This window comes from Rhinolophus sinicus, chromosome 13, assembly GCF_057876585.1.
Source record: "Rhinolophus sinicus isolate RSI-liver-muscle chromosome 13, RSI-T2T, whole genome shotgun sequence".
NCBI lineage: Eukaryota > Metazoa > Chordata > Mammalia > Chiroptera > Rhinolophidae > Rhinolophus > Rhinolophus sinicus.
The window spans coordinates 9706287-9731359 of record NC_142513.1 but is presented as its reverse complement, the minus strand read 5'-3'; the positions used below and the strand labels follow the sequence as shown (position 1 = coordinate 9731359).

The 25073-nt window shown below is 46.7% G+C and overlaps 1 protein-coding gene across 1 annotated transcript in view; it reads right to left on the bottom strand.

Moving 5' to 3' along the window:
- Window positions 1-8356: 8356 nt before the first annotated feature.
- Window positions 8357-25073, bottom strand: part of PTGIS (prostaglandin I2 synthase) — a 41763-nt gene continuing 25046 nt past the window's right edge. The window contains exons 6-10 of the mRNA XM_019756170.3: window positions 23511-23692; window positions 17067-17235; window positions 15881-16062; window positions 14437-14588; window positions 8357-11630 (exon numbers count right to left, since the gene is read on the bottom strand). Coding sequence (XP_019611729.3) covers window positions 11486-11630; window positions 14437-14588; window positions 15881-16062; window positions 17067-17235; window positions 23511-23692 — 830 coding nt within the window. The 3' untranslated portion in view covers window positions 8357-11485. The remainder of the gene's footprint in view (window positions 11631-14436; window positions 14589-15880; window positions 16063-17066; window positions 17236-23510; window positions 23693-25073) is intronic.

The following is a 25073-nucleotide window of genomic DNA, read 5'->3' as shown; positions in this document are numbered from 1 at the left end:
AGAAATGAATATTTAACGAAAGGATTTACCTGGAGAGGTGATCAAGGCTTCCATAAGGATGCCATAGTGGGCCTTCCATTTCCTCATTTATTTTTTCAAATACATATTTACAGCATGATAAGTAAACAAGTGCTCGGGTAATGAGCCCCCTGCTCTGGAGGAGAAAAGCCGTGAATAAGCCACCAGGTCCCAAGGTAAGGTCCTTCCCCTTTCTGGCCCTTTTCTTCATTTCTAAAATTAAGGGATTTGTTTCCATAATATTATTATATATCTTTAATCTGCTCATTCACATCACCTCCATCATCATGACTCTTGTCCGAGGTGCCATCGTCTTGTGAGCAGACGCCAGAGATGCTGCTAAGCGTCCTCCGATGTACAGGACAGACCTCCACAGTAAAGAATCCTCCAGCCCTGAATGTCAATAGTGCCAAGGTTGAGAAACCCTGGATTAATTTAATGTCCCGGTCTGGAAATGCTATTCTGCAATCAATAATTAGTGAACACCTACTATAATCCAAGCACTACCCTAGACACTGAAGGTACAGTAAGAATAAAACAGACAGTCCTATGCTCGTGGATTTATACTCTGGTGGAGAATACAATGAATAAATAAGTAAATAAATAAACCACATCATTCGAATTATGATAAACACCACGAAGAAAAGTAAACAAGAGGAAGAGCATGCCTGAGAGAGGTGTCAGCAAGTTAGATAGGGTGGTCAGGCAGGGAGGGCTTCTTAAAGGAGGTGACATATCTAAGCTGAGAACCCAAGAGCAGGGAGAAGACAACTGTGAGAAGTTCTGAGAAAAGAGGTACAGGCAGGGGAAGCAAAAAGAGCAAAGGCCCTAGGTGGAAATCGACTTGGGAAGGGATCTTAGAGAGGTGGGCAGACCAAGCCATGAAGAGCTTCATTGGGATTTTATACTCAAGGTTGAGTTTTTTTCTAATATTGTTGGGAAGCCATGATAGAGTTTTAAGCAGAGAAGTCCCGTGTGCTGATATGTTTTAAAGTGATTCTTCCAGCTGCCGTGTGCATTATGGAGTGTTGGGAGACAAAAAGTGACAGCAGAAACCCATCATGCGACTTCTGCAGTTGTCTAGGACAGCAGTAATAGGGCTTGGACTGGGATGATGGTGGTGGGGATAGCTGGGCAATTTCACAGCCAGAAGGCTCTACCAGGGGAGTCTTCCCCAAGCCCAAGACTAGTGCTAGATATTCCATGTCATTCAGATTCTTCCCTCTGCGTGGCTTGATTCCTGCAAAGTCTGGCTCCAGAGTCAGATAAGGAGCATCTAGATATACCTGGATCTTGGAAGTACAGACAATGAAAACAGCTCTGTCACTTTTCAGCAAACAGCCCTGTTGCTACTACTTGTCCATTCATTTGCTCAACAAGGATTTAGCACGAGCTTATTCAGGAAGGCAGTGTTGCCTATCCAGTGGTTCAGAGAGCAAGTTCTGGAGAGTAGAATGACTGATGTCATTACTTACTTGCAGAATGACCTTGGGTAAGTGGTCTAATCTTTCTGGGCCTCAACTTTTCTCTCTGTAAAATGGGGGTGGAAATAAAGAGAGTTCCAGCTTTATAGGATTATGATGAGGAATTTGTAGAAAGCACTTACTCATGGATAGCTCTCATTGTCTGACAAATTGTACGTTACCCAAGGGCGGGAGCTGGTCGGTCTTGCTCATCTCAAGTAACTGCATACTTAACTAATAGGGACTTAAAGAATAAGGATATTTAGTTATCTCACATAAAAATTCAGGAGGAGAGTGGTATGAGAACTGATTCAGCAGCTCAACTGTGTTATTTTTTAATAATTTTCAGAATTTTTCCATCCTTTTGCTCTGTCTTCTTTGAAATATTGGCTCTTTGACCCAGGCTTCTTGCCTCATAGTCTTGCCTCTTTCTGGTCTCTCAGCTCTGCACAGTGCCCAATTTAGAATTTTTATGTTCTGAATGAAAATACTATAAGTTAATTGAAAGCAGCTGGTATTCATTGCTTAGAATTTTCTGTCATCATAATTGGAGAGACTACCTAGAATGAAAGCCAATATGGGAGAAAGGAGAGTCCAGACATTGAGATACTAAGTCCCAACATGTCACTAGAGCCCCTGGATCCAGCCATGCCTGATGGCAATGCCTCTGGATTTTTCAGTTATGTGAGTCAGTAAATACTCCTTTTCACTTAAGCCAGATTGGGCTGTGATTTTGTCATTTATGTCCCAAAGAGCTCAACTGATACAATTCTCTCTCCACTAACCAGAAGTTTACCATGTTATAATGTACTTACAAGAAACAGGGCAAAAAGAAAACGAACTTACAGGAAACAGGACAGAAAAAAAGCAATAAAACTCGGAAGGTTCTATAGAGAAGGGGCCCTGCAATAAGAGTTCAAGTACAACCATTGCAGATGGAAAACTAAAAATCTCATTGAGGGGAACAGCATTCCAGTGGTCAACTAGTGAGTGGGCAGCCGAGTACCAACATAGAGTCACAAACTATCTTCTGCTCAGGCCTCTGGGATTTCCCACTGAGAGGTGTTGAGAGTTTTCCCCAAGGCTGAGTGAGGTCAACTTGGCCCGATTCATCCATGTAAATACAAGTGAATCCCACTCTAAACTGTGCTGGCAAGAGACGTGTCCATTTGAAGTCAGATTTTTTTTTTCTTGGACTCCATGCCAGCCATCATTTATTTATAATCCCACTGAGTGTCCTACTCAGGTTATTTGGCACTTCTGGGCACTGAGCAGGACTAATTAATCCCCACTTCCCTCTCCCCCACGAACCCCTGGGAAGGAATAATTGCTTTATGAGGGTGGTTATGGGGGTACCCAAAGGCTCAAAGGAAATCACTGACATCTCTGAGTGACTGTCACTCAGGACAACGGCTCTTCACTGTGGCCTTGTCCAAAGACCTAGCAGTCCCAGGGATTTTTCCATCAGCTTGGACTCCAGTCTTCTCGCCCATTTTTCTTTTGTCTTACCTAATAATATTAATCATAATCGTGGGGCAAATGGGGCTAATGATAGACTCTACCTCCTAGGGTTGCTGGGGGCGGTGCTAATGGGATAATGCATAGGAAATTCTTAGCACCATGTCTAACACTGGTAAATACACATTAACATAACAGCAGCAATACTAACACACACAATAATAGCAGCTCACTTTATTGAGCAGTTACTACTGGTATATACCAGGCACTGTCCTAAATGCTTTGCACGTGTCGGACCTCATTTAAAATTCTTTCTCGCTCTCTCACCCTTGGGCTGAATATTCTATCTAAAGAAGATCTATTAGCTGTTGGATGATCCTTGAGTGACTAGATGTCTGATTCTAATGCCAGTTCTATGCTAGTTTGGTTGCCTTTATCAAGTCCTAGGTTTCCTGGTAAATAGACGAACTTGGTTTTCTGACCACCCTAAATATTTACCCATTCTTTTCATCTTTCACCCATCAACTCAACCATCCATCCATCCCTCCATACTCAGCCACCAAGCTATCCGACTACACATCCACCCATTTATCTACCCACTCACCCATCGATCCATGCACTCACACATTAACTCATCTTTCTTTCTGTTTATTTACGTATTCTAACCACTATTCATCTTTCCACCCACTCATTCACCCACCCACCCACCCACCCACCATTTGTCCATCCATCATTCACACATCATTTTTCTTTTGACCTGCCCATCTATCCATTCACTTCCCCAGCCATTTGTTCATACACCCAATGCTTACCCTCAACTCACTCATCCACCCACCCACCCATGCATCTATCTACCTATTCATTCATCCCCCCTACCCAATCACTTAACCATCACAAATATATGCACCACTCACCCTCCCACTCACCTATCCATCTATCCCTCCATTCACCCCACAACCTACCCACCCACCCTTGCATCTACCCACTCACTCCACCATTCCCACCCATCTGCGACCTGACATTTTAGAGTGTTTACTACATGTAATGTTCTGTGCCAAGCCTTGATATGGTCTCTTGGGTTCCCTCTCTGGGAGGAAATTTGGGCACCACCAGAGGGTCCCCACAGAGGGAGATAGGTAAACCTGCATGTATTCCATTATGCCCCTTTGTGACTTGGACTCTGCCAAAGCCATTAACTCCCAGGATTAGTGGCCAAGTGATGATGAAATGCAGGGCCAGGATGGACTGAGGCACGGGCTTCCAGCAGAGCAATTAGAGGTAAACTAATATGTCTTCGCTGCAGCAGGGCTCGGGAACTCCAAGATGCATTGGAAAAGGAGCGAGTCAGCAAAAGGAAGAAATCAAAGCCACAGAGATCAAGAACTAATTAACTGATTCTCCTAAGATAATATTTCATTAAAATCCAGCTCTTCTACCTTTGGGGACTAAAGTCTCTCCTATCTACCCTTGACCAACCTTGTCCACCCCTTCCTGATCGCATCTGTTTCCTCTCTGATCTCCCTCCCCCACTTTTATCCTTCCTCTAACCCCACCTCCCCCAAGAACCAAGGGAGAGCTATAAAGGCACAAGTCTGACCCCTGCTACACTGCTGAAAAGAACATATGGAGAGGCCACATGGAGAGTGAGAAGCCCCGGAAAGAGAGCAGCTCAGCCATCCTGACATCCCAGCTGAGCACAGCCTGTTAGTGGTCCCTGCCAAGGCAGCATCTTAGATGCTGCAGCCCCACCTGCCATCTGAGTGCAGCTACCTGAGAGGTAACTCAAGTGACACCAGCAGAAGAACCATCCAGCGAAGTCCCTGCCAACCCACAAAACCATGAGAAATAGTAAAATAATTTTGTCTTAAGCCACTACATTTTGGGGTTGTTTGTTACACAGCTACAGATAATTGATACAGAGTCTTTGATCATGCTGTTTCCACGGTTTAGAATGCTTCCCCAATCTCAACCATTATTCCCCACACAATGGACTCCTATTCACCTTTCAAAACCCAGATCCAGTGTCACTTTTTTAGTCTGGGTTAGTTTCGCTTTCGTCTGGAAAACTCTATTATGAAGCTAACCTAGAGACTCATTTTTCTGTCTCCTCCATTGGCTATGACTGACAATATTAACTCATTTAAAGCTCACAAAAACCCTATAAGGGAGATGTTATCATTATCCATTATCCCTATCTTACAGGTGAAGTAGCTGGGGCACAGACAGATGCCCCAAATCACTCTGGTAATATTAGGTGGTTCAGCAGAGAGTCAAACCCAGGCAGAGCCTGTGCTCTTAGTCACCGTGCTCTACAAGCTCTAAGTAGAGTCTAAACAGTAATGACATTAATTATCTCATTTAACACAAAATCCAGAAGCAGGGGGTACCATGGTCTATCATAGAAGCAGCTTAAAGGTCTCAGGATTCTTGGCTGATTTCTCCAACATTCTCTTATTTTCATAATCACAAGATGGCTGCTGTGGCCACATTCTCACATGACAGCTCCAAGATAGGGAGGAAGGAGGAACTTCTCGCACATGTCTGAAGCTTCCCACAGACTTCCCTGACCAGCTCATCGGCCTGTGCTGGGTCACATGACTACCACTAGTCCAATTACTGGCAAGAGGTGCCTGATACCTATATTTGGCTTGATTTAGAGGTTGGCCTCAACTCAGGTCTTGATTTAGAGGTTGGACCTATTGTCTCTTAGCACATGGCTGCCTAAGATCTTTTAGCAAAGAGGTTGGAGATTTGGCTCTTGGCCAAGCAATCAGTGTTTTTCCCACAGTGGTCAGCTCTCAGAACACTTGAAATAAAGGCACACAGAGACCCTCTTCACTGCAAGGATCCACCTTCCCAGGCTTGCATAAAGTGGGTACAGAAGCCTAGTTTCTCCCAGGCCACTCGGAGGCCCTAGGGGAGGTCCCAGGGCAAAAGGATAGCACGCTGCCCATTCATCATCCTCCTTCCCCACAGACACACCCCTCTGGATCACTTCTCAAATGGCCAGGATTCCCAAACACCAGTGCATTAAAGGAATTTGAGTTCTCACTGTTCTACCATGGAATGAGAAAAATAAAGACGATGGAATGAAATTCTTATGAAGCTAAATTGATTCCATTTAAAGGAAAGCTGTTGTTGACTTTCCTACTTAAACTCTCTAATGGCTTCCTGGGTAATTAGAATAAAGACCAGGGTCCTCATCATGGCTGCCAAGGCATGTTCCAGGTACATCTCCTGCCACCCCTCACCCGGCCCCAGCATCTCAGCCTCCCTGGCATTCTCACTGTTTCTCAAACACCAAGCCCTTTTCCTCTTTAGGGCCTCACATTTGCTGTCCTCCCTCCCCCCCCCCCCCGCCCCCGAATGGTCTTGTCCTAGTTCTTTGCAAGGTTGGCTACTTTCCACTCAGACCTCAGCTCATATGCCATCTCCTTGTAGAGAGATCTTTCCTGATCATCTCCATGGTCATGGCCATCTCCATCTCCACGTTACAATCACATTCCGTTGGGCTGTTTGCTTGTCTTCAGAGCCCTCTCAGTAACTGACATTTATGTTGACTTGCTTCTTTGTTGGGTTGTCTCTTCTGCCTGAAAATAAAATCTAGGAGTGCAGAGACCTTCCTGGATTATCGCAGTCTCTTCCTCGCCTGTCTCTCTGCTTCCTGCCCACCCCCCATACAACCCATTACACACACACACACACACACACACACACACACACACACACAGTAAGAGGGATCCTACTAGAATACAAATCAGATCATGTCCCTTCTCAAAGCGGGACCCTCCCTGGCTCCCAACCATACTGGCCTCCTTCCTGTTCCTGGAAACTGCTGAAAAGCTACCTACCTCAGAGCCTTTGCACGTGTTGTTTCATCTTTCTAGAACATTCTTCCCTCAGATACCCACATGGTTTACTCCTCTCACTTCCTTTCAGGCTCTGTTCAAAAGTCACCTTAGAGAGGCCTTCCTTGACCACCCTATTTAGAATTTCACTTCCCCATCCCCTTTCTCTCCTTTATTCTCTGTGGCCCTTATCACCATTTGCAATATTTTATATTTTACTTATTTACCGAGCCCGTTGCCGCCTCCCCCATGAGAATGTCACTCCATGAGGACAGGGATTTTTTTGGGGGTGGGGGGGTCTGTTTTACTCACTGCTGGGTCTCCATTGCCTAAAACAGTACCTAGTACATGTGATGTGCTCAAAATATTTACTTTAAAAAATATACAACAACTTTTATTGTGATATAATTAATATACCATAAAATTCACCCATTTAAAGTGTACAAGTCAATGGTTTTTAGTAAATTCACAGAATTGTGCAGCCATCACCACAATCAATGTTAGAACATAGCATCACCCCCAAAAGAAATGCCATACCCATTAGTCGCCACTCCCTGTTTCTCCCCACTCCCTCAGTGCCTGGCACAGTGCCCCTCTACAGAGAAAGACTATATTTCCCAGCCTCCTGTGCAGCAAGAAGTGTCATGTGACTAAATTCTGACCAATGGGATGGAAGCAGAAGATTTTCTCTTCTTTGCTCCTTGCTCCTTCCTGCTGTCTGGAATGGGAACAAAATGGCCGGAACTCAAGTAGCAATACTGGACCTTGAGGTGGAAACCACTGGTTACAGATGCTGGAGGGACCAGAAGAAAGGGGCCTGGTGACTGTGGAGATGCCATATCACCTCCGGCCTCCTGAATCTGCATGACAGAGAAACAAATGTCTGCTGTGTTGAATGTAACATTTTAATGTTAGTTGAGATGGTTATCACTCAGCCAACTCGAATCCCAACAAATGTGCCTCCAAGGCCCCCTCACAGATGAAGAAACTGATATGAGGGACATTTGCCTGGGGATGTTATTTTTTACTCAAATATTTGGGAGGAAAAAAACCCCACAATTTTCTTTTAAATTTTTTCCAAATCTAATTGAGTGCATTTCAGCCTCCCCCCTTTTTTTTTTTTTTTTTTTAATAAATGCATATGTCATGGTGAAGACTAGAGAATATCCAGTGAATTTTTAAGGACCTTTTCTGCTTTGGGGTTGTGAGCCTCCACCCCAAGGTCCTCTGTGGCTACCCTGTTCCTCTTCTGCCACCAGGAGGATTGCTGATGGGAAGATCCTGAACACGGTCTCAGGAGGCAGAGAAGACTGCACTTGAATTCTGTGTCTACCTCTTACTAGCCACTTGACCTTGGGCAAGTTACTTCACTTCTCTGACCCTCAGTTTTTTCCTCTGTAAAAATGGAGACAATAACATATGCTTTGGAGGGTGGCTGGAGGCGTGACTTGATTCTAAAGAACCTGTTCCAGACCCGGGTACATAGTAGGTGCTCTGTGTTCCCTTCCCAGAAGCTAACCTTGCCTTTCTGGACATAGTCAATTCAAGCTGAATCACACTCAGACGCAGTTCCAAATACAAGAATGGTTTAATATATTTCAGCACATTTCCACTCAACAGTATTATATGAAAATAGAACTCTTTATTTAAACAGAAAGCATAATAATCACTGCTACTCACCAAACACTATGCTTGTTAAAAAAATTAAAAAACAAACAACATCAAAATCAATGACTTTTGGCAAGACACTTCAACTCTCAGAGCCTGTTTCTCCACCTGGAAAATGAGCAGGTGGCATGTCACCAGCTCACTTTGCTTGAGGGCCACCAGTGGCAAAGACCCTGGTTGGCACTCAGACCAGGCATAATGTACAGGTGACCCACATGGTGAGCAGCTTACTCCTCCTGTCCTTTTCAACCCGTGACTGTCAAGGAGAAAGTCTCAGGGTGGTGCTGGCCTGGCTTTAATGCCACTCAAACACTTGCTCGTCTCATTTGGTAACAGAGAAGACACAGATCTCAGGCTCTGAGCCTTGGTGACACCAGCATGGAGACCCCCTCCCCAGAGAATTTATTTTTCACAGTCACTTTCTATTTTTGGCAACAAATGATATATGTTGTCCATTACTGGAAGCAATCAAAAAAAGTTCCCTTTATGAACAAATATAAGTTTAAAAAAATGAGTCTAGTTAAAGGAAAATATCTGGTAAACAACATATAAAATATAGCAAAAAATAATAATGACGATGGTAAGGAAACACTTCATTAAGTCAACCTAAGAGTGTTTCTAACACATCTTGCAATTTCGTGATTCTAAAGCAAGCTATGAAGAAATACAAAGACGTCTGGGTACCTTCCTAACGAACCTATAGCAAGGAGCTAACCCACTCATCTTTCCCTCTTTTCTCTGTAACTTATATTTTTTAAAAGAAGAAAGAAAAAGAAAGATTAAAACAAGGGAAGGCTTAAATCATTCTCCTATGCTGTACTTCAATACCTCTGGCACCAGGGGAGAACTGTCTCTTCTTAATGATTGTGGCTCCAAGGAGGTACCGCCTTTAAAGGCCATTGGCTCTTTTTTGAACATAGGTAAGAATTGTCTCAGTGACAAAGCAGCCCTGATTTGGAAGAGGGGAGTCATAAGGGCTTTTCCCCAGCACACCAGGGTAGCAGCCTCACAGAGAGCTCTTCTGCAGCTATTTTTGCGGGCCTTCTTCCTTCCCTTCCAAGCCAGGATAAGGCAGCAGAGGGTTGTCATGGAAACCGGCCCCGTCCTCCCACAGGAGGCTGCCAGCCCTGATTTCCTATGGAGTTAAGAAGCAGGCAGCAGTGGAGGGGGGGTTGGGGGGGTCACCCAGGCATGAAGATGGGTTTCCCTGGGGATATCCCACCTCCTGCCAATCACAGTGTCTATCTGGGAATCCTGCGGGGGGGGGGGGGGGGGTGAGGGAAGGGGAGCACCTGGAGGCTGAGGGCCAAGGAAGCCCCCAAACTCTGGCACTGCTCTGAGAAGAGACTCATCCCCGAAACATTAGGAGATCTCAGGTCTCCTCTTTGTCTCCGCTAAAGCTAAAGGGACCTAGCTATGTGCGTATGTGTGTCTGAATCTCATGAGATGCACCGACCCATGGGTGCCTCTGGCTCTGATATCAAACAGATCTGCCTTTCCAGCACCTTCTTGAGCCTGAGGAATGCATTTGCTGTTGGGACCATAAGTCTGCCGAATTCTACGAGTTTATGAGCTGTCTAACCCCGGGCAGTCACTTCACCGCTCTGAGCCTGTTTCCTCATCTATAAAAAGGGCATAACCATCCTCTCCTTGCAGAGATGCCGTGAGAAGTAGAAATACTATGTCTACTGTGCCTGTCACAGGCATTTAAAGGGTCCTCAAAAAACAGGACCTAATACTAATAATACTTGCCATCATAATATAGTTTTCTAGGCAATTTTTCTTTGAGCTGTCTGTGTTTCCTAAGCTGATGGAAAGGCAAGTTTTCATCATTGATCTATTTGTTCAAAGGGTGGTGCACCCAGGAGGATGGACCACTGGTCTGAGAACTCGTCATCTCCGAAACATCACTTCTAAGAGATAGAACAGGGTTCTCAAACTCGAGTGCCTTCAGGGGCCAGGAGTTACTATGAATGGAGAAGCAGAAAGGGAAATTCCCATCAAGTAGAAACCCTGGTGAACCAGAGTGCACATGCCCCAGATAATGGAGGTAGCTGTTTCTTAGCTCTGGTCAATGGTTGCCCTTGGGAATATAGGCCCAGTATGGCCAGATCTTCTGACTTTTCAAGAGAAGCTAGACCTTTTGAATCAACTCTCTCAAAGATAATATGAAAACAATTAATGTATTATTTTAAAAAAAAAGTGTAGGCCAAGCAAAACAGGTCTGCAGACTTGGTCATGCCCACAGCTGGAGCTTCTCAGCTAGAATGTAGGAAACCAACATCTCCTCTTTTTCTGGCACGCCCAGTCCAAAGAGCCTGGCTGCTTCCTTCCATTGAGGCCCTCCTGTGAGGACTGTGTCTTCCTTATTCCCGACCCGAGTCTCAGTACTGGCAAAGCTCATCCCATCTAGAGCCTCTGAATCTGGAACAGAGAGCTGCACTCCTCAGAGCCCAGTGTCAGGAGGTGGTGACGATGTGTACCTTGGGTGTTCCAGCTTCGGGAACACCCTCCTGCATATTCTCAAGTATCAGTGTGAATGGAGAGATGAGGGAATGGGACATGTAGGGAAGCAGATATTCTAGAGACTCCTTTGGCTTCAGCTAGTTTAAAATACTTTGGAGACAGAGCTTATTTCAAGGGACACATTGCTAGGTCCCAATTGGTTTTTTTATGGCCAGCATCAGCTTTGAATGGTTAAGGCCTTGGCCCCTCTGAGAATTGGGGGCATAGCAGTCAGGACTCCTATTCTGCCCTGTCTGCCCCAGCTTTTGTGGGTATCGTGAGGTGAGAGGAGCAAGGTGAGCCGGGAGCAGAAAGAGCTTCATTTTGGAATTATACCTTCTCTCAGCTTCCCTTCCCCCTCCTCTCCTGGACCAACCTCCTAAGGAAAACGCAGGAAAGTGCTAATGCTGGCACTGTTGGCTATTCAAAGCTCTGCACCCAGGCCAGATGCAGACACAGAAAGTTGGGTGATCGGGGGGCAGGTGGGGTGGAGCCAGCACACGGAGCTCCGTCTGCTCCCAGAGCTCACGCCCGTATGCGGTAACGGATGGGCACGTCGTGTTCCGGCTGCATCAGCCCAAAGCCATACCGGCTGAGGTCAAACTCAGGGATCTCCATGTCCGGGTTGATCAGCTCAAGGTCAAAGTGCACCAGCACGAGGAACACAAATCTGCAGAGAGAGGTGTTGAAGATGTGAAGGAGAGGCAGCGTGAGGGCACATCCGGATAAGGCAGGAGAGCAATGGCTTCCTCCTGAGAGTCTGACCCCAACTCAGAGCACAGGCGTTTACCGCTCACCAAAAGCCCATGAACTCCTCCACATGCCACCCTCGGTGGTTACACAGGTCCGTAGTCTAGCTCTGGGTGAAGGGATGTGAGCAGAAGTGACGTGTGTGAATTCCACATCAAAGCATTTCAGAGCCAGTGCACAAGTCTCCAGCTTTCCCTTCTGCCTGGCAGCTGTGTGGGCCTCGTGTTGAGGTGGTGGGGTGGGAAGATGGAAAGCGCCTGGCCCCTGAATCTCTGCATGGGGTGGGGAGGAACCGCTAAACCCAGCCGACTTTGTGTGAGTTGGAACTAAACCTGTGTTGTGACAAGCCACTGACACTGGGGGGTGACTTATTATAGCAGCATAGCCTAGCTTCTCCTGATTAGTATGGACTGTGACCCTTCCTGACCCCTCCCCCCACACACTCATCCCACCCTCCCAAAAACCTCCTGGAACCCTTACTGTCTGTCTTGGCCTGCTGCTTTAACCACAGGCTGCCTTTGTGAGATTAGAAATAGGCATGCTTCCCTCAAGACAGCTCACTGTGTCTACGGGAAAATTGTCAAAATATACCAACTTTGCAAGAACAAGCACTCTTTACCGCCATCTTCTGGAAAGCTCTCCTAAGTATACAAACTGCTTCTATGATGTAATCCATGTGCCCATAAATGTGATGGCAGCTTTACCTCATGCTAACTGATTCCTGCCCACCTGCCTTACCTTACTTAGCACCTCCTGCATCAGTAAGGGGCAGGACTGGCTCTTTACCTCCCGTGCATCCACCACCCCAGGGGACCAATGCAGGTAGTTTTAATCTTACTGAGTGTGTAAAGAGGGAAGACGAGGCTAGAGCGAAGTCAACACTCTGGACAGGAGAGCTGGGTGCACAACTGGGCTCGAACCCTTAAGGGTGCGTGACCCTCAAGTTTCTTTCCCACTCGGGGCTTGCGTTTCCCCATCTGATCAAAGAGGTGGGATGTATCCTTTCCAAATCTGTAGGATGCTAGAGGGTGAGTTTATATAGAGTGGGTGGGGGTCTCCACACCTGGATCTAGATCCTGGCACCTCCACTCACCAGGTACATGACTTGGCAAACAGCTTGACCTCTTTTGAGTCACTGTTAGACTGTCACCTACCTAGCAAGGCTGTCGTGACGATTGAGATAAAAATAATAACAAATTAGCTAATTTATTGAAACACGACGTGCCAGACACTGTGCTAAGCATTTAATGGCCATTCTCTCTCTTTATCTGTCCAAAGACTGAGTCGGTTCTGCTATACAGCACTTGTTTTGAACACATGAGTTTCTTCCAATGTGCTCGGTATATTAGGGCACGAATAAAGCGTAGTGCAAATTTTGAGTTAGCTTATGAGCAATTTCATCTGCGAGGGAAACAGGAAAATGTAAAAACCGGCACCCAGCTGAACCGAGCTGAGCAGGAATTCACAAAACGCACATCCTGACCTAAACTCTATCCACCAGTGACCTCAGCTCATGGTGAGTGTGTGTGTGTGTGTGTGTGTGTGTGTGTGTGTGTGTGTGTGTGTGTGATGTACCACATCATTCATATGAGGTGCCCCATTTCAGATAACCCTCCTTTCATGTTTCACAGTAGCTCCCAGCAGCAACTCCATCCACTGTCCACTTCCACAGCAAACTTCAGGTCATTTTCAAAGGAAAGCACCATATTTACTGCAGCACTTAGGTATTTCTTAACCATTTAACATGTGTAAAGAACTGTACTATTTTTTCCTAGGTGCTTATCTTTTTTTCCAGTGTGTCATTGGTGAGGTTTTTGACTGTTGAGCCCTGGTCCCATTTTTCCCACAATCCATGTGGATTTTATCGCATGATTTCTCATGACGCAGTGATTTTTGTAGGCACCCGCATAAAGCGTTAGAGCAGCGGCTGGCTGTATTATGATCTCTATTTTACTGTTCGAAAAACCTGAGGCCAAGAGGTTAATGCAATGTGCCCATTCACTTAGCATAACGCCTACACATTAACAAAAGTGATATTAGTAATTACAATAATAACATTTATTAAGTGCCTACAATGAGTCAGGCAGTAGATTAAGTACTTAGAAACTTCCGATTCCTTTGTCTTGAACCCCTGGGATGCAGTACATCCAGCACCTCCATTTTATAGCTGAGGAGACAGGGGTACGCACGGTCACCCAGCTTATGATGACACTGGGCTGGACAGAAGGACAGGGCAGATGTCATAACCCCTGGTCCAATCTGTTTGTGATCTAGCCGCTGAGGCTCTTGGGGTTGAGGGAAGAGAATGCGTGAGGCACTAAAATAACCAAACGGGACCATGATGTTTGGCTGGTTCCTGCCGAGAGGTTCTGAGCACGCACACCAGCTACAGACAGACGGTCAGCTCTATGGAACGTCTCCTGTTTGGTATTCAGGCTATTTGGTATTTGGACACCAGCCTTGAAGGGAAGAATCTGTGGCCAGATCTGATCATTTCAAAAGAAATCAGAAATCTGGTTTTTTATGTGAGTTCTTCTGATTCTTAAAAGATAGCACACATTTTCAAAACAAAAATAAATATATTTGTGGGCAGGAGACGCTCATGGGTCATCCTTTTGGAGCCTCTGCCATAAACCCTTCTCCCGGCTGATGGGAGAGGAGGGTGTTTGCCATCCACATAGAGGAGGAGCCTCCCCTCCCCCAGCCTCCCCTTCCCCCACACTCACTGTTTGATGCTGCTGATGGCGTAACCCCTACCCAGGCACTGATTGTGCCCTGCTCCCCATGGCATGCTGTAATTCTTCAGTCGTTTCCCATCCTTGTAAAAGTCTTTCTTCTCTGATCCATCAGGGTTCAGGAATCGGTTGTATTTAAATACCTAGAATAGGGAGAGGGTCCATTTCTGACGTCACCCCCATAACATGCACACGTGAAGAAAAGGGCATGAGGATAGTCATCACAGTCTTCTTTACAACAGGGAAAAACTGGAAATAACATAAAGGTAAATTGATAGAGGATTGGTTTAAAAAATATAGCAGCTATTTAAAAGGTTGAGTTGGTCTGTGTGTGCCGACATGTCAAGAATTTTTAAGACTGGTTGTTTGTAGAAAAAGCAAGTTTCAGAATAGCATGCATTATATGATCCTATATACACACCTATCTATTCATATGTGTGTGAGCGTGTTGTGTGCATGTCTGTAAAGGCATATAAATAATTTAAAGGATACAATCCCAACCATCGTTAGGGAACTCTGTGAAACTGGAGAGGAAGGGGAATAAAGAAAACTTTTCACTTTTAAATATATACTTGCATATCTGTATATTTCTATTTTATAAGTATATATTACTTTTGTAATTTATAATAAATAAAATTATGTTTAAAAAGGAGAATGCCAATTCCCTTTGGTTACATTGCCGAGTATTAAGGTGAGGATTATATCTGAACACAGGGCTTGGCACAGAGTAGGTGCTGAATGAAAGATGGGTGAATGGACCAGTGGGTAGACTGATAGATGGAAGGGTGGATGGATGGATGAATAGGATGGATGGGTGGATGGGTGGATGGGTGGATGGATGGATGGATGGATGGATGGATGGATGGATGGATGGATGGATGGATGGGTGGATGGATGGATGGATGGATGGATGGATGGATGGATGGATGGATTGATGGATGGATGAATGGATAGGCAGACAGGTGGATGGATGGATGGATGGATGGATGGGTGGGTGTGGATAGATGGGTGGATAAACTGATGGATGGACAGATGAGCATATAGCACAGGGCCTGGCACACAGTAAGCAACTAAATCTGTTAGAAATTGTGAAAGCTTGCTTCATCTCAAAGTCCAAGGAAAGGGAAAAGTTTTGAGAAGCTGACATTACAATATTCTGAGAAAAGGAAAATCACTCAGCTATCATTTATAAAGCATTCATATGGTGAGGCTGGCACTATGAAGATCTTTCTTACAAGATCTCATTTAATCTTCCTGCAACCCTATTAGGCAGGTGCTATTATGAGGTTCATTTCACAGGTGAGGAACAAGAGACACAGAAGGTGAAGTCATCTGGACAAGGTCACACAGCAAAGAGCTGAGCTGGGCTGCCACTCAGATGTGGCTGACCTGGAAGCCACTGATTTTTCCCCACAGTCCCTGGTATGCCATTTACCTCTGGGTCTGTGTAGATGTCTGGGTCCTTCTGGGGACTCAAGAATGGGAAGAGGAGGAGGCGGTCACCACGTCGTAGGCTGAATTCCCGCCCATCTGCCATGGGCATGGCCAGGTCCACCACGACCTCCCGGGTGATGAAAGGTGCAGCTGTGAGCCTAAGGCTCTCACTCAGCACACTGTCTGCATGGAGCAGGTACAAGGAAGGGTCAGCAGCTGTCCTCTCAACCACTCGAATGCCACCCCCAGCCCTCATTTATAGAGGATGGTGAGAAGGCTCAGAGTGGGAGCATGACTTGCCCACTGTTACACAATGAGACCAACAAGACCGGGTAATAAGGTGTGATTGCTACAGTCCCTCGGAGACCTTGGACATGAGAATTTGAGTCTGATCCCAAGAGAAGCTGTGACGGAAGGTGGGAGCCAGAGAGCCATCAGAGAAGGCTAGGGAGAGAGCATGGACATAAATATTGGTTGTTTCTGCCTGCTCAGCACATATTCCCCTTCTGGAAATAGTGCCCTGATTTTCCTCTGGGGACCATGCCTCTTTTACCCTCAGGGGTTGGGCTGTTGATTCCATTTCCAACTCCTGGGATTGGGCTGTGATTGGCCAATCAGAACACCCCAACCCTCTGAACCCCATGATTGGTTCAAAGTGGGCATATGACTCAAAGAGAGCCAATAAGACACATTCCTGGGACTTTGGGTAAGAATGTTGCAGAAAGGCACACCCTCACAGGCTGAGAGTACATCAGCCTGGAGTTGCTGGTGACCAGTTTGCCAGCCTGAGACTGGAGCCAACCCAGCAGAAAATGGGGCTGAGAAATGGAGAGAGACTGAGCCCTGATGACATTGTTAGAGCACCTGGATATACTTGTGCTTAAAACCAGGTACCTCTAGATGTTTTAGTTACGTGCCCCAAATAAAGTCCTTTTTTGCTTCAGCCAGTTCAAGTTAGGTTTTCTGCCACTTGCAACCAAAAACCTCCTCAAGAGGTCTCCTCTTGAGACCATGAGCAGCTGAGGCTGGGGCATGGAGATGCCAGGTCTAAGAAGATAGAGGGCCCAGGGGGACCTTGGGTCAGAGGACACTGATGGAGCCTGGACAACGGGAGCCCACGCTGGGGAGGCCTTAGGGGGCCATGTGACCCAGTTTGGGGGGCTAGCTGAAGGGTCAGACCATCTCACCGAGCACTGGCATGCTGTCTAAAACCTTCTGTGGGAGAGTAGTCATCTGCAAGACAGGCTGCTCTGCTCGCCAGAGGATTTGCTCAAGTTCTTTGCGCACGGCAGCCAGGGCCTCGGGATTCTTGAGGAGGAAGAGGAGAAGCCAGAAGGCAGCAGGACCCATGTTCCCCTGCAGTGAGGAAGAGCCCCTGTTGTATCACTGAGAGGGCAGACCTGGGGTGCAAGCTGACTGGTCTACTCATATGCCATGGACACAGCCAAGGCACAAGGGTCGGTAGGCCAGGTTTCCACCCCTGCCAAACATGTAGGCATGACCCATGTCTCTCTTCAGCCTCACGACATGGCCAAGATCTGCGTTACAGCTTTGACATAGCTCAGTGGTCACTTCAAGGTCATTTCCTGGCATCCCTGACCTTGAGTAAAATCATCGATCTGAGGTCTCGTAGGTAATCTTCAGAGCTAAATCAGCAAAAAAGTGTCAATAATAGGAACAAAGTGTGTCAATTCAGATTATTGTTAACATCTGAGGACGACTGCATCCTTGGCCCAATTCTTCACCCATCCCTGCATCCATGCCCCTTGCCATGTGACTCTGCACGCCTTCCTATGAAGGTGGCAGAGTATATTTCTCCACCCCTTGAATTTGGGCTCAGTCATGTGACTTGCTCTGGCCAATAAAATGAGGCAGCATTGACAGAACAGCAGTTCTAAGTCTAGACTTTCAGTGAACTTGCATATTTCCAGTGCCCACCTAGCCCAGTGGTCCCAAGAGGAGGATGAGAGACACAGAGCAGAGCTGAGCACTGTCCAGCTGAGCCCAGTTTAGACCAGCTGATTCCCAGCGGACCCACAGACATGTGAGTTAGATAAATGGGCCTCAGTGTATGCCACTGAGTTTTTGTGGTTCTTTGTTATACAACAACAACAAACTGATACGATAGCTGAATATTTGCTTCCAAATATTCAAATACACTACTGTGTACTGTATAAAGCAAAGCAGCAATAATCAATGATGACGGTGAAGCTATTCATTCCTTGAACAAAAATTGTTTAAAACCGTCCAATAGCTAAATAATTAGGGAAATGGATGGGATTTCTTGCTCTCAGACATCAGCCATGGCCAAACAGTCTAGCACATGGGTCAAATGTGTATGGGGTACCCTTCCATGAGACATGGGTGAATACCAGCTAGCCACAATTTGGGGGAAGATTTTTGTCTACCATAAATGACTCTCGTATCCAATCATAATAATGGAACATTAGTCATTAAATATCATGTTTACCCAGTAATTCTATTACAGACATAATTGCACATGGACAAAAAGACATTTGCATAAGAATATTTACCGCAGTGCTGATGTAATAGCAAAATTGGAATAACCTCAATGTCTATCAATAGATAAATGAGATAAACGAGGATCCATCCCTAGGATGACACAGGAAGTCGTTGCAAAGAAATCAGTTCTGTGCGTACTGACATGGGACTGCAGCCAACACACATGGAGGCACGCAGACAGCAAGATGCAGGATGAGGCTCAGCGTGCTACCATCGGTGTGTAGGTATGTTTAAAGGGGACGTATAAAGAAGCACACACCATCTCTAGAAGGAGACTCAGATAATTGGCAACTGAGTTTGCCTCTGGGACAGAAGCTGGGAGGACGGGAACATAGGGAGGGGCTTTTCACTGCATATGTCTTTTTAAACTGCTTGAATTTTAAAAATAATGTACTACTTTTAAGTGAAACAAGCGTGAATGATTTTTACAGGGATCTGAAAGGACATGGAGAAAAGCACGATACAATATGAAGTAAAATTAGAAGTGGGATTTAATAAACTGCATGATCTTAACCACAGAAAAAAAAACATACTGAAAAGGCAGTAAATAAATGCATCAAAGCATCAATGATGGTGAAACAGATTTTTTGTCTTTCTTTCTCTTTAGCTACCGTGATAAATTCAATGCCAAGGAGGTGCCATGTTCCCTGTTTAATTCCCCCATCAAGCGGGCACCATTATCACACTTTTTACTGAAAAGGAAAATTAAGCACTCCCTTGTTCCTACCCACTGCCCAGCATACACTAGTGGCTCAGTGAGATTTGTTGAATAAACATCTGCGTCCCTGTGGGCTGGGGGCCTGCAAGTCAGCCTGTGGGCTGGCAGAGCGCTGGACTGGGACCAGGCAGGGTTGGGTTCCAATCTCACTTCCTGTGTTTCTGGACAAGTCACTCTCTCCTCTGGGTCTCAGAACCCCCCTCTTGCTAAAGTAACAACATGTCCACTCCTGGGGCAGCCACAAGGGTCCACTGACAGTGGATGCACACGACCTCCACATGCTGGGTACAGAGTAGGTGCTCAGAAGAAGTTTCGCCCTTCTGTGTTCCCTCTGCCAGGCTTGAGAACCAGGGGGGGCCTGGAATTGTCTCTGAGTTTTCCTCCAGCACTTCAGGTCCAGCGGAGACAAGCAAGGTCACTTGCTGTCCATCACTTCAATAGCCAGGGGAATGCAGGCGATAAATAATTCAGCTGTGGGTTAACTCAGTGCCAAGGCCATTTCATCTTGCCAGGATGGTCCGATGGGGGCCACGGCACATTAATTACAAAGCAGGAGTGGAACACGAGGCTGCTCAATTACCTCTGCTTTCAGGAAAAGGCAGTGACAAGTTAGGGAGGTGACAGGCTGTCTTCCACCAGTTGTGTGTGAGTGTGTGTGTTTGTGCACGCACACACGCATCTGTGTGATCACACAACCTTAAGAGATTCTGAATTCACTACCCTGGATGTTGAGCTTTCTCTGGTGGGCCCTTGCCTCGTTTACCCAGGAGGACATTTCCGGTCTAGCCTCATTCCCTCCCACGCCGTCCTGTAATGGGCCTGCTGGGACAGGCCTCTCCTCGTCTGCCCACCCCAACCTACATCCCCTTCGAGCCAGCCTCTTCCCCTGCCTGGACCTTAGCTCTCAGCCCCCTGGGTCCCCCTCTAGGTCCCTGGATGCTGGAGCCTCCCACTGACCCCACTATCAGCCTGATTCCAGGCTTTGGAGTTCTGGATTCATGGGGCTTTTGCAAAGATCCTATGAGATGATGTTTGTACAGTGCTCAACAGGGTGGCTGGCACGTGGTAAGAACTCGATTATCTCCTGAAATGATTATTCCTGCCTCCACACTGACCTGACAACAGCAATCACTGCTACGATTTCTCAACCTCTGGGAACAGTTCCCGCACCCAGCCTCTGGGCTGCGCTCCCCTTTGGGTCCCCTCCCATTCCCCGGAGACAGAAGGCCACGCCTTCTGTCCCCTTTGCTGGCTCCTCCTCACCTTGTCCAAGCCCAACCTGGAGAGGCCCAGGGCTCGGTCCCCTTCCCCATCCACCCCTGCCCCTCGTGATTTCCAGTCCACTGGTTTCAACACTATCGCGGCACTGACAACTCCCGAATGAACATCTCCAGCTCAAATCTTAACCCTGAACTCCAGACTCTTTTCTTTTCTCCAGGTCCCCCTGCCTCCACCATTCTCTGTCTCACACTCAGCACACCCAAAAACAAACCCTTGATTTTCTTCCCCAAAACTTGCTCGTTTCACGACCTATCTGATCTGTTAAGAGCAACTTCATCTCTCCCGCTGCTCAGGCCCAAACCTGGAGCCATCCTTGTGGATACCTTTGCCCCATGTCTCAGCCAGCAGCAGATCTTGTTGGCTCTACCTGGAAGTATGTCCAGAATCCAATCACTTTCTCTCCCCCACCTCTGGTCCAGGGCTGTTCTCTCTTGCCTGCATATGGCAGTGGCCTCCTTCCTGGTCTCCCTGCCTGCACTTCCCCCATTACAGTCTATTCTCAGCAATGCAGCCAGCAAGAGCCCTCTAATGCAGAAGACAGGCCGTGCTTGCTCCTCTGCTCAGAGCCCTCAAAGGGCTTCCATCTCAGTGTAAAAGCCAAGGTCTTCCCTGTGGCCTACGGGGCCCTGCATGGTCTGGCACCTGCTACCTCCCTGCCACCTGACCCTCACCCCCACCTCAGGGCCTTTGCATATGCTGTCCCCTCTGCCTGGATGCCCTCATCCTGTATATCTACAGGGCTTTCTCCCTCACTTCCTTTGAGTTTCTGCTTAGATGTCACCTTTTTGGTGAGGCCTTCCTTGACCATAGTATATAAAGTAGCCCCTCCCTGCACCCCTCTGTATCCCCTTCCCCAGCTTTATTGGGTCTTCATAGAACTTATTATCATACTTACTGGTTTATTAGTAGTCTGTTTCCTCCCACCAGACTGTCAGCTCTACAAGGACTGGGATCTTGGTTTTGCTCTATCCCCAGCTTCTAGACTGATGTCTGGCACACAACACAGTAAGTCCTCACTAAATATTCGTTGAATACAGTTATTGAGCTCCAGTTATCTGTCAAGTACACTTACAGGTCTTACATGTATCACTTCCTCTCATCCTCATCATGGCACCTTGAGAAAGGTGCTGCTCTCTCCATGTTAAAGATGAGTAAACTGAGGCACCGAGAAGTTAAGGGACAGACTTTCAAGGAAGTTTCAGTCAGAATTCAAACCCAGGCAGGTTAGTCACAGAGCCTGTACCTGAAACCACTGGGTTACACAGCACCTTGGCTCTGCTTTCAAGACTCGTGTTCTTGAAGGGTCTTCCCACCTACCTGAACTTGGACACGGCCAACAATTCAACCTCCAAGGATGTCCTGTCCCCAACTCCTGCCCAGTTCTCCTGGCCCTGACAAAGGCTGTTCCCCTGACTTTCTGCCACTCAAGCCCCCAGTCCAACATTCAGTTCTGCTGACAGAGACCATTTCTGCAAGGGATTCTGGGAACAGTTTAGAGCTCCAATCTCTGCCTATAAATATGTTATTAGGCACTAATGGGGCCCAACTGTTGATCAAACCCAGCCCTTGCCCCTTGCCATGCTCTACCTACAGTTAATGGCTCTGAGAGAAAACTAAAAATAAGTTGCAAGTCGATGAGAGCGGAATTACCCAGAAAAGTCAGCCTGTGCAACTGTCATTGCTGAGGTGGGGCCAAGGGAAGGCGAGGCACTCAGGGGTTAGGGGGAGGGCAGGTACCAGGCATGGAGAGTCAGCATCCTCAGCCCTGCTTTTTCTTACCCGAATATCTGGTTCATCACTAAATCCATTGGTGCTGATTGCCTTTTGTTTCCAGAATCTATCCACTTCCTCCTCATCTCCATGGCTATCCCCTGCTCCTGCTACCATTGTCTCCCCATTGGTGTACCTATTTCTGCCCTTGCTCCTCAGATCCTGTCCCTCCTTTGCCTAGAACCCTTCCAGGGCTCCCATCTCACCCAGAGAAAAATCCTGAGTCCTTATTTACCACAACCAAAAAGACTTCTGTGATCTCTTCCCTCAGTCCACTCTCCCTCTTCACTCTGCTTCAGCCACACTCAACTCCTTGCTGTTGGATCGGCCTGGCATTATCCAACCCCAGGGCCTTTGCACTTGCTGTTTCCCCCGCCTGGAATTCCCATCTTTGTTCTAGCCCCGTACTTATCCAAAGGCCTCCTTGACCACCCTGGTTAGAGTAGACCCCCAGGATCTCTCTATTCATGACCTTGTTTTATATCTTACATATTAGCATCTAAAATCACCCTGTATATTTCCCTGACTGTCTGCCCCACCCCCACTCCTGGCTAAAACATAATCAACACAAAGCCAGGGCTTTGAGGTCTATGGTATGTACTCAGTGGAATTTTGAAATGATTCTTCAAAATAACTGGTCTGCACACTTCAAAAATATCATGAAAATGATGAAAGGCACAGGAACTGTTCTGTATTAAAGAAAACTAAAAAAGCAGAATGACTAAATGCACCATGAGATCCTGGACTGGATGGTAGACTAAGATGGATCATAAGGGACATCATTGGGACAATTGGAAAAATTAGAATAAAGACTGTATATTAGATAATGACCCTATGTCTGGGTTAATTGTCCTGAATTTGGTCATTGTACTGTGGCCATGGAAGAGAAAATTCTTGCTCCTACGAGATACATGCTGAAGTAATTAGGGACAAAGAGTCATGCTGTCTGCAACTTATTTGCAAATGATTCAATAAAATAATCATAGTAGGGGAGGAAGAGAGGGAAAGCAAATGGGGTAAAACATTAAAGATGGAAGAATCAAGGCTGAGTTCATTACGTAAGAGTTCATTAAGCTGTTCATACAACTTTTCTATAAGGGCAACCCATTTCCAAACTTAAAGAAAACCAATATTGAATGCATGATCCTGTTCATGAGACTGTTTTTTCACAGTTAAAAGAGTCAGGGACCAGGGACACACAGCTGGGTATGTGTGCTCAAGCCCACACCCAACTCAGATTCACACACGCTCACAAATGCATACCTAGATGCACGCACACACAGATACACACTCACACCCCCACGCACACCACATGCTCCCGCTCGCAAGCCATGCCCACCTGTGTGGCCCACAGCTGCAGCACCAGAGCCCGCGCCTGCATCTCCTCCGACACACCCATCTCCTCCAGGTGCAGCAGGTAACTCTCCAGCCAGCTGCTCCGGTGGGCCCGGGTGACCAGCCTGGCTGGGGACAACAGCTTCCACAGGCGACCTTTGACTCTACACATCCGATCCTTGTCCCCTGCAGGGACAGAGCACAGAGGGTGGGGGTTACAGATCCACCCCCAGCCCAGGGCCACCCAGCCCTGACCTGCGATGGGGCCATGGGTCTTCTGGGTATCACTCTGTGGGGGAGGGGAGTTCCTGTTGGAAAGAGGCTACAGGGCAGCCCTTTAAATGTTGACTTGCTTAGTGTCTGTCTCACCCCCAGTGGACAGGAGCAAGGGGCCTTGTCTGTTTTATTCACCTCTGTATCCCCAGCACCTGACCCATAGTGGGTCCTCAAATATGTGTTAAATAAATGGTTCTTTACACAGTAAGAGAAGGAACAGGAAACACCAAGCAGCATTCCCTAGACTCAGCAAAGCTTCATTCAGGAGACATCAGAACAACCTAACTGCCATCGAGAGGGGACAGATTGGCCTGGGGTCTCAAACACAACTACCTCCAGGGAAGGCAGGTAACATAAAAGAGGGAGGAGGGCGAGGAAGGGGCCGGGAAGTGGGAGGGTTGGGGCGGTTCCTTTGACCAGCCCTTCTGTCCCCAGCTAGGAAGTCTGTTTTTCAGAAGAAACTGAAAATCCAGATATTTGTGTGGAATCATCTCATGTTTTTTAAGGTTAGCATCTATGCAAGAAATGTTTAATCACTATGCAGGCCATACAAGCATCTCTGGAGGTCAAGTCTGGCGCATGGAGCACCAGTTTGCCATCCCATAAGCAATGGTGTGTTACGCTCCGGAAAACAAAGAAAGAAGTTCATTACGTAGTCGACAGAGACGGGGCCACAAGGGCAGACTGCTGAGGGAATAACACCGGGTGCTTTTTATTTATGTGTCGTGCTAACGCTATAAGACGATGCTATATTTACATATATGTACGCAAATATAAGGTCTAGTTTTTCCAAATCACCCCTTGGAAAAAATGGGAGTCGCTTTGTATTGCTACAAAATTCCAAAGTTCTAGGAAATCTCTCATTGACTTTTTGAACCACAAAGCAGTGTTTCAGGAAGACCCACCCACCCAGTGGTTCTAAACCAGGCTGCCTACTACAGGGTATTTGAAAAGGGTGGAAAATGTAGGCTAAACTTATTTATTTTTTAAGTTTATTAGTTACATGTTCAAATAATATGTTCTATCTGCTTTTCTTCAACCTCTAGGCACTTTTTCAGGTGACATCACAATGTAAAGCAATGAGCCCTGTTGTTTCTCGGACATACATTATTTTCCTGTGTTTTCCAATGTTCAGGGCACTGGAGAATCACTTGGGAGCTTTTAAACCCGTGGATGCCCAGGTCCCACCCCACACCGATCTTGTCAGAATCTTTGGGGGTGGGGCCTGGGTGCGAGAAGAGCTTAAACAGGTGAGTGCAGCATGCAGGAAGCGTTGCAGCCACCTCAGTTG